This window comes from Phodopus roborovskii, unplaced genomic scaffold (assembly GCF_943737965.1).
Source record: "Phodopus roborovskii unplaced genomic scaffold, PHOROB, whole genome shotgun sequence".
NCBI lineage: Eukaryota > Metazoa > Chordata > Mammalia > Rodentia > Cricetidae > Phodopus > Phodopus roborovskii.
The window spans coordinates 2,700,782-2,715,660 of record NW_026125648.1 but is presented as its reverse complement, the minus strand read 5'-3'; the positions used below and the strand labels follow the sequence as shown (position 1 = coordinate 2,715,660).

The window sequence follows — 14,879 nt, the reverse complement described above, 5'->3', positions numbered from 1 at the left end:
GCTGAGTTTTCTTTCCTTAGTTATGCCTTTCTGGAAACACCCTCATAAATACAATGAGAGCTGTGTTTCCTTGGTGATTCTAAACCAAGTCATGTTGACAATGAAGATTAACCATCATGAGATGGTTTCTTACCTTTGATATGTCTTGTTCACACTCCAATAGCTTCCTAAGTCTTCCTTAAGTTTGTTATTAGCCCAACAGAACCAGTGGTACTTTCTCTTCATTAAAAAAGTTAACTGAGAACATCCATCATTTTACTGTCCTTCTCCTGAAGAATACTTGGTAGAGAGATTTCTCAGTGGTTAGGAGAGCTTACTGCTTTTTGAGAAGACTGGAGTTTATTTCCTAAGCATTCATGTCAGGCAGCTGTGACTCCAGCTCCAGAGGGTCCTACATTCCCTTCTGGCCTCTGGGTATCCCACCAGCATGAACATATAGGCACAGTCACATACACATACATAAAAAGAAAAAACAAATCTTAAAAAAGAGTGTTTTCAATAATATCATATTGCATAAAAAATAACATTCTCGACATGGTGTCTCATTCAGGCGTTATTGTGTTGTTTGAAATTTCCTTACTTTTTAACTGTTAAATCTCCACATTCCTTCAGTGTTTAATATGCCCTATATCATTCTGGTATCTTTTTTACTTTCTCAATAAGAGTGTTGTGTTTGCTTTCCGTGTTTATAGTTGGGCATGGCTCTGTTGGTATTTAGCTTAGCTTATTCTACCTTGATTGGTTTAACACACACACACACAGCTTTCTTCCTCATCTAGATTTCTCATTGTTTGAGGATAGGGCCCTTTGCAGAATGCATCCCACAAAAGGTGCTTAGTAAATGTTTGAAGAAGTCAGAGGAAGAGTTATGGGGCTGCATGGCAATGAGAATGATTCTGAGAACAGAGAGCTTAGTTAAAGAGGCTTTTGAAAATGTGTGCAAAGGATAATAAAGGACTCAGTGTATTGGCAACTTGACTCAAATCCTCATTTCATTACTAGAGGAATGTTAGGGAGATTGAGATGACAATAGAGAAGGACTTAGGAATGTTGATAATTTACATGGACTACAAGGGACAAGTTTGCTATGAGACTGTTTCCTAGTGATCTCAGACCCATAAAGTCTCACCAACATGACTGCCTAGCCATGAGTTGAGCAAGGACAGCAGTAGACATGCCAAGATGGATAGGTGAAAGACCGTGAGGTCTCAACACTACACAAAACACTGCAGGCAACTAAGGAATTCTGAGAGTGGGAGAAATAGTCTTCCCCAGGGAAGTGCTTACCAGTTGATTGTCTAATTCTAAACGATGAATCCTGAAAATATCCATACAAGTACCAGTATACAGACTGACCAGGTTATATTTAGGATTGTATATGCATATACATATATGCATGTAACAACAATTAGTGAAAAAGAGGCCATGAATTTGAAGGCAAGTAGGGAGGGGTATATGGAAGAAAGGGAAGGGGGAAATTATATAATTATAATATCAAAATTAAAATAAAGAAAAAACTTTTCAGAAGTTACTAAACCCAAGTAACTAGAATAACATTATTGACAAAAGATAGTAAACCAGAAGTAGAGAGTAGACATGGAGGGAAATCTTTAGATAGCATATATAGTATTTGTAGCAACACCAAGAACCAACTGGATGTATCAAACAAGCTGTAAAGGATTCTTTGTGGGAGGAGATTGCCTTTCAATTCACTCCAATAGATACTGGCATAGTGTGTAATATCTACCATTCTCTATTCTGGAGATAGACAAAACACAGTCTATGCCTACACATTTAATGTTGAAGTGGAAAACACTCTAGTACCATTGCAGTTAGTGGTATGAAATACTAAGCAGAATTACTGATTATGGAAAGTATTATGTAAATGTAAGTGGGATAGTGATAGATTATATAGTTACCAATAAGAATAAGTTACAGAAGAGATGATTATTGAGTTTGGCCTTGGAAGATAAATAGAAGATTGTTCAATAAATGAGGACATGCTAAAGCGGGTAATAAGATTCTGGGACACAATACAGGCTGATTGAGGTTTATTCGGGGAGAATTCACTTACACAAGAGACAGAAAACCGCCGCAGATTCCGCTGCAAGGATGTCCACCGATCTCTCATCTCCGACCGGGAATTAAGTCCACACCTGTCCCGTGGTCAGTATAACAGGTGTGGGTAGGGTGGATATCTCACTACAACATGCCTTCTTCAAATAAAAATAACCTCAGGAAAACGTATAGGTCATACAAATTCATGGCATTCTAAAGGAACAATAAGAAGTCTGAAGTGACTAAAGAAAAAGAGATGTCAGAATAAAGATGGATAGTACAAAGGGGATAATGATTGTCAGAAACCAAAGGCAGATGTTGTTGCAGTGGGCTAAAGAGGAAGGATGTGTAATAGTTAAAAATGTGCAGTCTAGAGTTGAACCCCCTGTATCCAAATCCCATCTCTTAATTGTATATAGGCTTGAACAAGTCACCGAATCTCTTTGGGTTCATGTTTCCTTATCTCTTGAATGGGATTAATGATAACCTGCCATGAATGATTGTTTAGGAGGATTGAAAGGTGCTAAATATAAACAATTACAGTGGTGCCTGGCATATCATGAGTTCTGTAAAGGTTAGCCTAAGGACTCAATTACAAGTAACAAGGCACTGTGCCAATTTCTTCTGTACAGCAGTAGCCTGAAAAAGAAATTTTAATGGGAAGCAGCTATGTTTCCAAATTTCTAAGCAATGACCCTGGAAGAACTAGACATATCTCTCTGTCTCAGAGGAATGAGTGTTCCTTGATATGGTATGACGTCTACCTTGGAGAAGTAGATCTAACTTAAGAAAAAAGAGTTTGGGGGAGAAACAATGGACAACGGCCAGAGGGACTGCTTACTTAGAATAAATAAAAGCTGCCATTGTATTACCCCTGGATATAGATAGCTCAGTGCTATCAGTCAGAACTGAGTGCTAACAGTCAGAACTTGGGTTCAGTTACCAACTGCTACATGGTAGCTCACAACCATCCATCATAATCTAGTTCCAAAGGAACCATCACTCACTTCTGACCTCTGAGGACATCAAGCACATACATGGTACACATACACACATAAAGACAAAACACTTATGCACATAACATTTAAAAAACTTTAAAAAAGAAATATCTAATTATCCAGTAGGAACTGAGGAGCTCTCTTCAGTTGGTTGCTTCACAGAAAGAGTCAGTTAACTTTTTTAAAAAGATGTGGGCCCTGGTAGGTTGACCACACTCCAGGGGATTGCCTCCACCTCAGAATATCTGGGCAGCACAAATTAGGCTCACCAGGTTTCTTTGTTTGTTTGTTTTGTTTTGTTTTGAAAAGAGGACAGGAATTTGAGGAAGATGGGGGTGGATCTGGGAGGAGGTAGGGAAAATAATTGAGGGTGAATATGCTCAAAATACATTATATAGAATTCTAAAATAATTAATAAAACCATTTAAAAATATCCAGCAGGGACCTGAAGGTGAGAGGAGATAACAGGGCCCAGGGATATTGCTGAATTTGTAATATGTAGAGGAATCTTTTGAAGAGAGAGAGAGAGAGTGACTGACACCACATCCCCTCCTCCCTGGCTAACACAGCAATCTAGCTCCTGGGTTCTGATGCTTTCAAGGAAGCTATTGTCTATTTCTCAGCTTTCTAGAGCTCTGCTCAAGTGGTCCTCGAATAGACTGTTGGGATAATGGTGCTTCTTTGTGTCACAGCTCTGTGTGCTGATGAAATGCAACTGAACCTTGTTTGCCAGCCCCTGCCAGGGTTCCTCTTCAGCTAGCCTAGGCATTCATTTAAAAGAGCTCAATTTGAAATATGGGTTTGACACTTAATTAGCATTGTGATATGGAACAAGTTAGCAAAATTCCCAAAGCCCCTGTTTCTGCATTTGTGAAGTGAGTTAAAAAAAAAAAAGCAACTGCATTAGACAGTTATAATGATAATTCAAGGCATGGACTGGTTTTCTGTGTAGTGATTGGCATATTGAATGCTTCAAAGATGTCAGCCCCTTGTCTCTTCTTTTCCTATTGTATCTGGGGAGTCCCGTGCTGTCCTGCATTCATTTTAGCACCTTCTGGGAACTTCATTCCATCCATTATCAACAGTAATAGAGAAGAGAAGATGAAGAGATCTGTCCATGGAAAGACAATGAATTTATTCAACTCCCATCCTGACTTTGCAGCAGAGATTTTGATGTAGACAGTATCTCAAAATAGGAAAAGTATTTAGATATTGGATAGAAATTTCCTTCTAAGCCAAGAAATATGAGTAAAACGTTGTGACAACTATGTGAAAAAAATATCTACACATTCATATGCTTCATGTGAAAATAGATCTACACATTCACATATTTAAAATCAGAAGGGAACAAGGAAAACAGAAAACACTTTAAGCCAATAGAAATATGTTGCTGCTCTGTAATCTTAACATTATTGTGCCTGTGGAAGAGGATCTTCTTTCCTTGAGACACACGAGTCTTCTTGCTTTCTTTTGTAAAGAACAGTAGGAGGACAGGGTGCTAGAGTAAAGGGATTTGCACAGCAGGAATAACATGCCCCCATCTCATCTGCCCTGCTGCCCAGTCTTTCATTAACCATCATAACCTACCAGAGGCCTGTGCTGCTTCAATACCCTTGCATCATTAATAGCATCATCTTTCCTCTTCTTCTAGGAGCGGATCTTATCGAGGGAGGTATGGAAGAAGTTGTGCATGTTTAGCTGTCATCGAACCTTTTAGAGCCAGCAGGGGGCAAAGGCAACAATCACTGTATAATCCTTTGCACTTTCTTGGCAGGTGAATACTGCTATGCATGAGGCAAAACTTATGGAAGAATGTGATGAGCTGGTAGAGATCATTCAACAGAGGAAGCAAATGATTGCTGTCAAAATCAAAGAGACAAAGGTAAACCACAGGGCTTCAGTGAAGCCAAGGTGCAGTTGACTTTTTACAAGAGTTGGAGTTCATTCCTGATGATTGCAGTTTGAAATTGAATCATAAAATCAAAGAAATGAGGTCATTTGGAAAGATATCAGGAAGTAATGTTTGCCCTTTGCTGAGTACGATTAAAAAAAAAAAAACCATGGCATCTCTGGGTGCTGCAAACATTATGTACTTTGACCTGGATGTTTGTGTGTGTGTGTGAATTTGTGTGAAAATTATCATTTACTTAGGATTTAGGTGTTTTACTTTAGCATTTTCAGGTTGACTTTTTTAACCTTTATTTTGTGCGTATGGGTGTTTTGCCTGGATGTATGTCTGTGTATTGTGTGCATGCAGTCCCCTTGGAAGCCAGAATAGGCAAGTAGATCTCTTGGGAATGGAGTTAAGGTCAGTTGTGGGCCAGCATGTGGGTACTGAAAATGTAACGCAGATCTTCTGGATCTCCAGCCCCTCCCTCCCCCATATTTTAAGGTAATAAAAACAAAGAAATAATGGGAGAAACATGGGTTGGGATAATAGAAGAAATATGACTGCCATCTTGACCACTTGGGACTTAGAAATGTATTAGGAAACTATTGTGATTCTGTATGAAGGATGTAATCTGCTATGGTAGATCAGAGCATGATGATACTGAAGCCTGGAAAGCAAGTTAGGAGACATACAGTGATTTCTGATATGAGTTTTGCAATGTGAAAACCAGACTAGTGATAGAACATATGGAAAAGAAAAGCATAGTAATTGCGAGAGAGGAAATGGTGTCATTTAACTTAATAGAGGAACGAGAGAGAGAAGAGTCAAATAACTTTAGATTTCGAAGCAGGGAATGGAGGAGTAAGGGTTAAAGAGGTCAGGCGAGAGTCTCCATTTCAGCTTCTGTATGTTTTTAGGCTTGTTGGCCTGCTGGTAAGTAATAATGATTATAAGCCCGTGCTGTGGGTACAATGGGAAAAGTTGCAAGTACCTCATTTGATGACCAATACTTTGTGCCATGCTGGGTGGTTCCAGCTAACATGAATTGAAGTTTCCAAGAATACATTGTGGTAGGCGTAAAGGTACTTAGAGAAATAAATGCATGTAAATACAGCTAGTCATAAATATCAATCAGGTACTTTTGTTAAATGTGTGCAGAAAATATATCGTCAATGAAATGTAAACAATAGTGATCAGTGATAGAATTTCTTGTTACATTTGTATTTAATTTTTTTAATAATTAAAATGCATTGCTTTTACAATCAGAACAACGTTATTAATACAAAGAGGCGGTAGATAAGAGAGAAATGGCTGAATGCAAAGTAAGTAGTCAAGTTATAGATTGGGCAAGAGACTTGGCAGCCAGGATGAGGTGAGCAGTTGATGCAGGGGTCATGGGATGTTAATAACCCATACTTTTAGAATCACTGGGGTAGATCTCCTTCATGTTATTTTATTGTTTTTAATTTTAATTTCTCTTACCAATCTTTTAAGGTTATGAAACTGAGAAAATTGGCACAGCAGGTTGCTAATTGCCGCCAGTGTCTTGAACGGTCAACAGTCCTCATCAACCAAGCTGAGAATATCCTGAAAGAAAATGACCAAGCACGGTTTCTTCAATCGGCAAGAAATATCGCTGAGAGGTATATGTTCTTCTTGCATTCTTTTCAAATGCCTGATCTTGTGGACAGGGGCTGGCTCAAAGTCACTTAATTCTCTCCAGCCATTTTATAATAGCTGCCACCCAAAGATTTTTACTAGCTAGGTAATTATTGCGCTTCTGTGATAAATTACCCTTCAGATATCTGGACCCTTTTCTTCGTCTTTGCTGCCTGCCAGTTCTTTTAATACATGACCAAGTACAGAGCTACCTACTGCCTTAAGCTCCCTGCTATGGCTTGAGCAATCTGTTATAGTGTGGTATATGGGAATAAAAACTCTGGACTACATTGATAGGATGTGCCTGTGCTAAGTTATGCACTGTTTTCAAAATCATCCCTACTCCTTTGCCTCCTATTCCCTCATGCTACATTTCCCTCCCTACTCTTTTTTTTCCCCAAAACCATTGAGTTCATTTATGGTTGTCTGTATGTGCATGGGTTTTTATTGTTTCATTTAGGTTTTTCTTGGATAAATTCCTTAGAAAGGTAATTCTTTGGCTTTTGTTTAGTCATTTGGCCCTTTGAAAATTAATGTCACGAACATTGTTCCAGAGTGTCAGAGAACTCATGGATCATTCCTCTATCTATGGATCATTAATAGTCGATCTATTAATAGTGTATCTATTAGAGACAATGCTCTAAAGTAAATCATTGTCCAGTTCAGCACCAGTTCTTCAAGGGTCTACAAGAGACCATTAGGCCAGATATAATCTCTTTTACATATTTCCCTCTCATTCATTGAAGACTTTGGCTTTTAAGCTCCTGACCTTCCTCCTATTGGTACTGTCATCATTCTGGATAAGTTCACTCAGACAACTAACCCATGTAATGCTCTAACCACCTAGCTCTCCACCTTCTCTGGTACCTTCTTCTCCAGAGACTCCCGACTTGGATTCACTTCATTTACTCACTTCCTGAACCACATTTCATTAGCATCACTCAGAATCACACAACCATAAGCTAAAGCATCACATTTTCTAACTACAACATGTTTTTAAATTCAAAAATACATCTTTTCTTCAACTTTATTGAGACCTCCAAGGCCTGAATCATATACTTCTGTTTTCTACAACTGACTTATCTATCTCTACTTTTCTCTGAGCTTATTTGGATCTTGTGATTTATCACTTCAGCCACCCTTTTTAAAGCCTTTCCTTATCCCCATCATGGGATTCTTGGAGAAATGGTAATTCTTTGGGATTCATTCTTTCAGTCCTCTGATAGCCAGAGGATGAGACACAAGTGTCTGTATAATATCTCCTCTCCTGCCAGACCTGTTACATTGTCTTCTGTACTTCCCAGAATACCTGGTAAACTTTTGACTTCACTTTTAAATTTCAGCTCTGAAAGGTGGTAGGAAGCTATGAGGGGGCGGGGGCAATTTGTTGCTTGGTGAACTTAGCTGTAGGATTATAAGACAGAATGCCAGTTTTTTTTTTTCTTTTTTCCTGTTTTTCTTTTTCTTTCTTTCTTTCTTTTTTTTTTTTTTTGGATCTCAACTCTCAGTACTGTAGGTACTCATTTTGGGGTCCATTTCCCTCGAAAGGAACCCCACACCCTCCTGCTTTTGGTGGGCAGTGCATATGGGGTGGGCAGGCTTATAGGCCTGGCTGTCAGCATTCTAGCGGCCAAGCAGGGAAAGAGACATGAGACATTCCAGACTTTTTTTTAATGTCAAAACTCTGCTGACGTGAACCTCACATCTCTTGCCAGGCTGAGGAAAGGGCAGGCTGACTGGATCTGTGTGTTCTTGCTATTGTTCATGCAAACTTTCAACTTGGTGTCACTAAATCAGCTCGATGTTGGCTTCCTAATCCAGCTTTCTCTGGTCTGTTGTTGGTTACTGCACATCTGCCCCTTTCTAGCTTCCAAACATTTGTTGACAATCTCTTAGTTGCTGGCATCCATTTGTTTCATTCTCTTTGTCTTTGTGGGTTTGGGCCATTTGTATGCCTTTTCCTTCCAGTGGGATGTTGAGAAAACAGAGAAGAAATATCTATTTGAGCCACTATATTTAACTGTCCTTACCCTGCAGGCCTCTGAAATGTTTTCTCCCTCGTTAACATTATTGAAAGTGTTCTTTTCAAGGTCACCAAGAGAGGACCTTGTTGCTAAATATAAAAGATGCTCCTTTGTTCCATCTTTCCCTTTCATCTTGCTAGTTTCTCAGTAGCATGTGTCTGTACTGACCATTACCTTCAATCTCTCTGTTTTGTCTCTCAGAAAAATCCTCATTACCTGTCTCGTTTTCTTTTCTTTCCTTTATTTCTTTTTCTTTTCTTTCCTTTTCTTTTTCTGCCATTGAGAGCAGCTGTTCCCTGATCTGTTCCTTAATTACACTGTTCTTCCATATTCAATATTAGTAAAGTCTCTTCTCCCTGCACACAGTTTTCCTTACAAATCCATTAGCTTTTAGGGCTTCAATTACCAATTAGTTATGATCAAATGCTGTGTTGATATTCCCAAATCACTATGTAAATCTTCGTATGGGCTCTAGTGCATGGAATAGATGGCTATCAATATGATACCACTTGAGAATCATCTACCCAATATAAATAGTTTTCTCTCTGGTCTCTCATAGGATCTGAAATTCATCCATATTCATTATGTTGTATTAAGGTACTATCACTTCAGAAAAAAATGAAATTTTAGCTGGGAGACATGTCCTTCCAACACTTTCTATATTATTTTGTATAATGATCAAGGTTTTGAAAGATTGCAGTGAGACCACAGCAAGATCCAACATCCCATATTGTCACTTTTAACACATTCTTAAACTTCCAGCCACCACTAATGTTTAGGAATATAGTATTGTAACAATACACACACACACACACACACACACACACACTCACACGCATTCTTTCTCTTCACAAATGTAAGATAAAACTGTACATACTTTAATATAGCTAATGTTTGAAATAGTAGATCACACTTTCTCCTATATGAAAACTTTATTTCCAATGGCTTGTGAAACTTTATATACATATATTACTTAATTTAGTCTCCAATGTTATCTATGGTGTGCTGAGTGCATTTGGAGTTATTATTACACGCATCTCATTTATTTGCTGTGTAAGGATTTTATGAGATGGTTCATAAGTTAAGAGCACTTGCTGTGTAGTCAGGAAGACTAGAATAAAGGTCCTACCACCCATACTCCATACAAATGTCCTACCCATGCCTGTAACCCCAGCTCGGAGGGGTATAGAGACAGGAAGATTGCTGGAATTGTCTAGCTTCCAGTACACATGGAAGACATGGGCTCCAGCTTGTGGAGCGATCTTGTATCAAAGGAGTAAGTGCATAGTGACAGATGAGGGGTCTACACCCTCTTCTGGTGTCTGCATGTATGCATAGGCTCATACACCTATAAACACACGTGCACGCACACACACACACAAATATGACTAAATCTTTTAATATGGATATAAAGTAGTATCAACAAATCTGTAAGTCTAAACTGTCTTGATATGCAGTGCTACTTGTCCACATACCTATTTCAGTTCTAGTAAGAGTATGTCCGCCAGCACTGAGATGCACCTCCACATGCTTATCCTCATCTTCCCGAGGAATTCTCCTAAATCAGAGACCTCTATCCAGACCAAACCAGGATTCATGGTTTGGATGCAGAATAGAATTGTGAAACTAGCTAGTATGATGAGACAGAGCTGGAGATTTTGTTGAAGATATTTTAATAGGGCATTAAACACAAGGATTAAGAGAAAGAGGCACCCATGGAAAGAAAGGCACACCCAAGAGCATGGATGTGACTTTCCCTAAGTGAGTTCCAGAGACTAAAACACATCCATGCATGGATATGAACTCCTCAAGGGAGTCACAGAAAATAAGACATACACAGAGTATAGAATCATAGAAAACGAGGCATCCCAAAGTTGTGGATATGAACTCCACAAGGTAGACATACAATTAATGGTCTTAGCATTAACCACATATACTCTTGTGGTGGCTCTCATTTTACAGTTTAAATTGTTACTAGCTAAGAAACTTTTTCCTTCCTCTTTCTCTCTCTTTTGAGAATTGAGATTATATGGTGGCCTTTGATGAATGCAAATCTGGTAGATATAACCATAAGGTACTGTGGCCTCACAGAGGTCTTAGTGCATGCCTTTTCTCTGCAAATGGGGTTTCTAATGAGATTCTAGAAACATACAGGTTTACAGCGGGGAAGAGAGAAAGTGAAGGAGTTGTTAATTGTGCTAACATTCTTCCTTCATTTCTGGCAAGAGGCTTCTGATTTCTGAGTGAGAGGCTCTGTCTTTCTCATGTCCCAAAATTTTCCCGTCTTTTTATCTTGCCTCATGTAGGTATTGTTTAGTATAGATGTAAAAGCTCCTATATTGTCTTTACTTGCAATCTACGTGCTTTTTAATCTTAATTGCTATAGAGGCCAGGCTGGCCTGTGGTTCCCGGTGTGTGCCACTTGCTCTTTTTGAACCTTGTCAGCTCTTTGTTTCCAATGGACACGGTTATAGTCCTGATTGACCTAGACCTCCTTTTGTAGCCTCAAATCCTAGAAATCCTCCTGTTGCTGCCTCTTGAGTTCTGAGATCACAGGTTTGCACCACCACATCCAGCTTGATTTCATGTTGTTGGTCTTTTTTCCATCCATCCATCCATCCATCCATCCATCCATCCATCCATCCATCCTCCATTCATTTATTGTGTGTGTGTGTGTGTGTGTGTGTGTGTGTGTAGGTCTGTGTAGTAAATTAGAGGCCTGAAGCTAAGGATTTTTGATTGTCTAATAAGTCCTTTACCCCCTTTCTGTTTGTTACTCTTGTGCCTGTCATAAACAAAGGTTACTGGAAGGAGACACAGCACTACACTCACCTGCAGCAGCCTGAGTAATTCTTTTTAGGGACTTCCACTTAAGTGAAGACAAGATTCTTGACTACAATAGGAATTTCAGGCTGAATCAGTAGGAGTGTATTAGGAAGAAAGTTCAGCATAGATTTGAACATGGGTGTTAACAGAAAGAAAGGTGTTCTGGGAAAGGATAAAACACACCCGCGCTCATGAGTTTGGGCTTCTCAAGAAAACACCCCCCCTTGAATACCTTAGCAGTGGCTGAATATAAGATTTTAGAGGCCTTTCCAAATATATACTTTGAGATGTTTCTTGTAACACCTCTCCTTTGTCTCTTACTTCTTTGTTGATAAGTGTAATAATGGAATAGCTTTGTAGGAGCCTTGGGTATGATTGCAACTTGACAAGGCAAAACCAGGGGTTCTACAGGTTATGCAATGGTGTTAAGACATGCCTTTTATAGTAAATGTGGTAGTTATTGTAAGATTCCTTAATAGTTGAAGGATTATGGCAGACATTCTCTTAATTTTCCTACTCTGCTATCCTAGGGGACTTCAAAGATCTGATTGACTTCCCTCCGCTACAGCTTTAAAACTATTCAAACAAAAATGTATGCACAGCACTCCTTTATCTAAATTGCTTCAGTGGCTCCCATTATTCTTAGGTTAAAGGTTTAAGCTAAAACACAGCATAAAATACCCTACATGATTTTGCCTCATTCTCTACCATTTTAACAAGAGGGAACACATTTAGCCTTTAATTAAGTATCATCATGTAGGTCATGGCTTAAGAGTAACTTCCAGCGAAGCATGGTGGCACACACCTTTGATCCCAGCACTCAGGAGGCAGAAGCAGGTGGATCTCTGAGTTCAAGGCCAGCCTGGCCTACAGGTTCCAAAACTACAGAGAAACAAACAAACAAACAAACAAAAAATCTGTTCTGATTTTACTCTGTGCTTCTGTCTACTAGAAATTGCATATTGCTTCCAAGCTAATGTTTCCCTCCATTTTGTCATTTGTATGCACAAGGTTTCTAATTCAGAAGGCCTGATACAGGTCTAAAAACCTGACTTTTTGTAAAAGCTCTCCCAGATAAGTCTGATTAATTATGGAATCATAAGAATTGCTGACACACATAAAAAGGTACACTTAAAATTAGGAATAAATAAATGGTTATGAAAGCGGAGTTAGAATCAAATGGATATGGATTCAATTAAATTTTGACTTTTACTATTGTGTTTGATCTTGGCAGCTTGCTTAGCTTTTAAATGTGCATGCTTCCTCACTTACAAAATGGAAATAACATCTACTACATAACATTGTAGTAAGGAGAAAATTAGATAATTTATGTAAATTTTCATTTTCATGCCTAGTGCCTTATATATATACTAAGCATTCCATAAACATTAGCATCATGTTGTTGTTGTATGTAAGTCATTCAGTTTCTCATTCAACATATATTTATTCACTATGTGTCTAACATTGTTTTTAGGAACTATAGAAGATATAAATGGTACCAAATAGGATCCTTATTGCTGTTTTTCTTAAAAGTAGTTGGGAGATGAGCCCAAGGATGTAACTTGGTTGGAAGAGTGTTTACCTAGCATCCACAAAGCCTTGGGTTGAATCCCCAGCACTTCTTAAATTGGCACATGCCCATCTTCCCAACCTTCAGGAGATAGAAGCAGGAGAATCAGGAGTTGACAGTTATTCTTGGCTATGTAACAAGTTCAAGACTTGCCTGAGATACAAGAAATTTTAACTAAGTAACTAACTAAGGAAATAAATAAATGAATGGGAAAGAAGGAAAGTACTAGTTTGAAATATAAAATTACTACAAATTATGCAATCAGAATAATATAATGAAATATAAATGTAAAAGATAAAATAATGAATAGTATTAATGGGAAGCCATTAATCCAACATGTTGGTTTGTTAGTTAGCATGAAAAAAGAGATGTAGAAAAACAATCTTAAACTGCTCTTACTAAGCCAGAAGAGGTCTACTTTGATGCTGCCTGCCAGATGGAAAATGATGCAGAGGGGAAAAAATCCTGTATTTACTTCTCAAAATTAAGACAGGATGGAGGAGTGTGTTTGAGGGGTGAACATATGTGTATAAATATGGTATAAGTCTTAATTGGTTCCTTATGATTAAAATTGAAACTGTTTCCGTTGGAAAGGCAGAGATATGGTATTTTCACTTACAAGTGATTTATTTTTACCTTGTTAAACCAGAAATCAAACACTAGATGAAGGTTCCAAGCCCATTTTGATGTATATTGATGTATTTTTTTTTCCTTTTCAGGGTCGCTATGGCAACTGCATCTTCTCAAGTTCTGATTCCAGACATCAATTTTAATGATGCCTTTGAAAATTTTGCTTTAGATTTTTCTAAAGAAAAGAAACTATTGGAGGGGCTAGACTATTTAACAGGTGTGAATGTACTGTGCTTTCCTTTTTATTTATTTTTTTAATTTCTGTGCCCTTTTAGTCTAATATCAAAAGGAAAAGATTTACGATTAGAAGTTTTAAATAAAGGTACATAACACATGTACCTTTTCAGAAAAGATCAGGTATGTTCAGGGTGGTATGGTTATGGACCACATGTACTATTTTAGAAACAATATATTTTAGTTCATGTTACATAAAAGAAAAGTGGACATCTGGGACACTGTGGCTCATTGGCAAAGAGCTTGACCAGTATTTTATGTAGTTCAGTCCGCACTAAAAAGGAATAGTTTTATCGAAACCAATTTGTCAAATTCATTTCTTATAAAATAACATGTTATTTCCCTGAACTATTAGGACTCAGGTTTAGTTTTCCAGATAAAGTTTTTATGTATCAAATAGGTGTCAGAAGTGACAGCTTGTAATTTTTAAACTGATTGAAATAAAGACTAATAGTTATCCATGAAGAAGAATACAAAGAAAGTATAGGATGAAGCCAGCTTGTTAAAAATTCTAGCTACTTTTAGGATTACTCAATGGTCATTTCTTGAGAACAATCTACGCACAGTAACCTTATTGTTTTAGCTATGTTGTTATTATACCAGTGCAGCTCTTACTTGTTATCTACTTCATTCCAGACTCTATATATTTATTTTGTATCATTATTCTTCATAACAAATCTATGTGGTGATGCTTATTTTACAGTGGGAAATTCTTATTAATTTGCATTTTAAATACTACCAAATGTCTAGGAAAAGATTATTTTGAAATAAAAAGATGATGAAGCCCATGTAACAAGAAAATAGTATTTTTCTCAGCTATCTATGTATGTGTTTTTATGGGCATTTTAGAAAAGCAGAGAAACAATCACAATTACTTAGTCTTATATATTTGTTACAAAAGTAGCTGGGGAGAGCTTATGGTCTTATCACTTTGCTTCAGTCTGTATGGTTCTTGCCAAAGTTTGTCTACTAAGACAATTTCTCCAGAG

At 37.9% G+C, this 14,879-nt stretch overlaps 1 protein-coding gene across 2 annotated transcripts in view; it reads left to right on the top strand.

The window, feature by feature from the left end:
* Mid2 (midline 2) overlaps positions 1 to 14,879 on the top strand; it is a 95,076-nt gene that overhangs the window by 64,961 nt on the left and 15,236 nt on the right. For both annotated transcript variants that reach the window (XM_051178021.1, XM_051178020.1), the window contains exons 4-6: positions 4,831 to 4,938; positions 6,442 to 6,590; positions 13,746 to 13,873. In XM_051178021.1, coding sequence (XP_051033978.1) covers positions 4,831 to 4,938; positions 6,442 to 6,590; positions 13,746 to 13,873 — 385 coding nt within the window. The remainder of the gene's footprint in view (positions 1 to 4,830; positions 4,939 to 6,441; positions 6,591 to 13,745; positions 13,874 to 14,879) is intronic.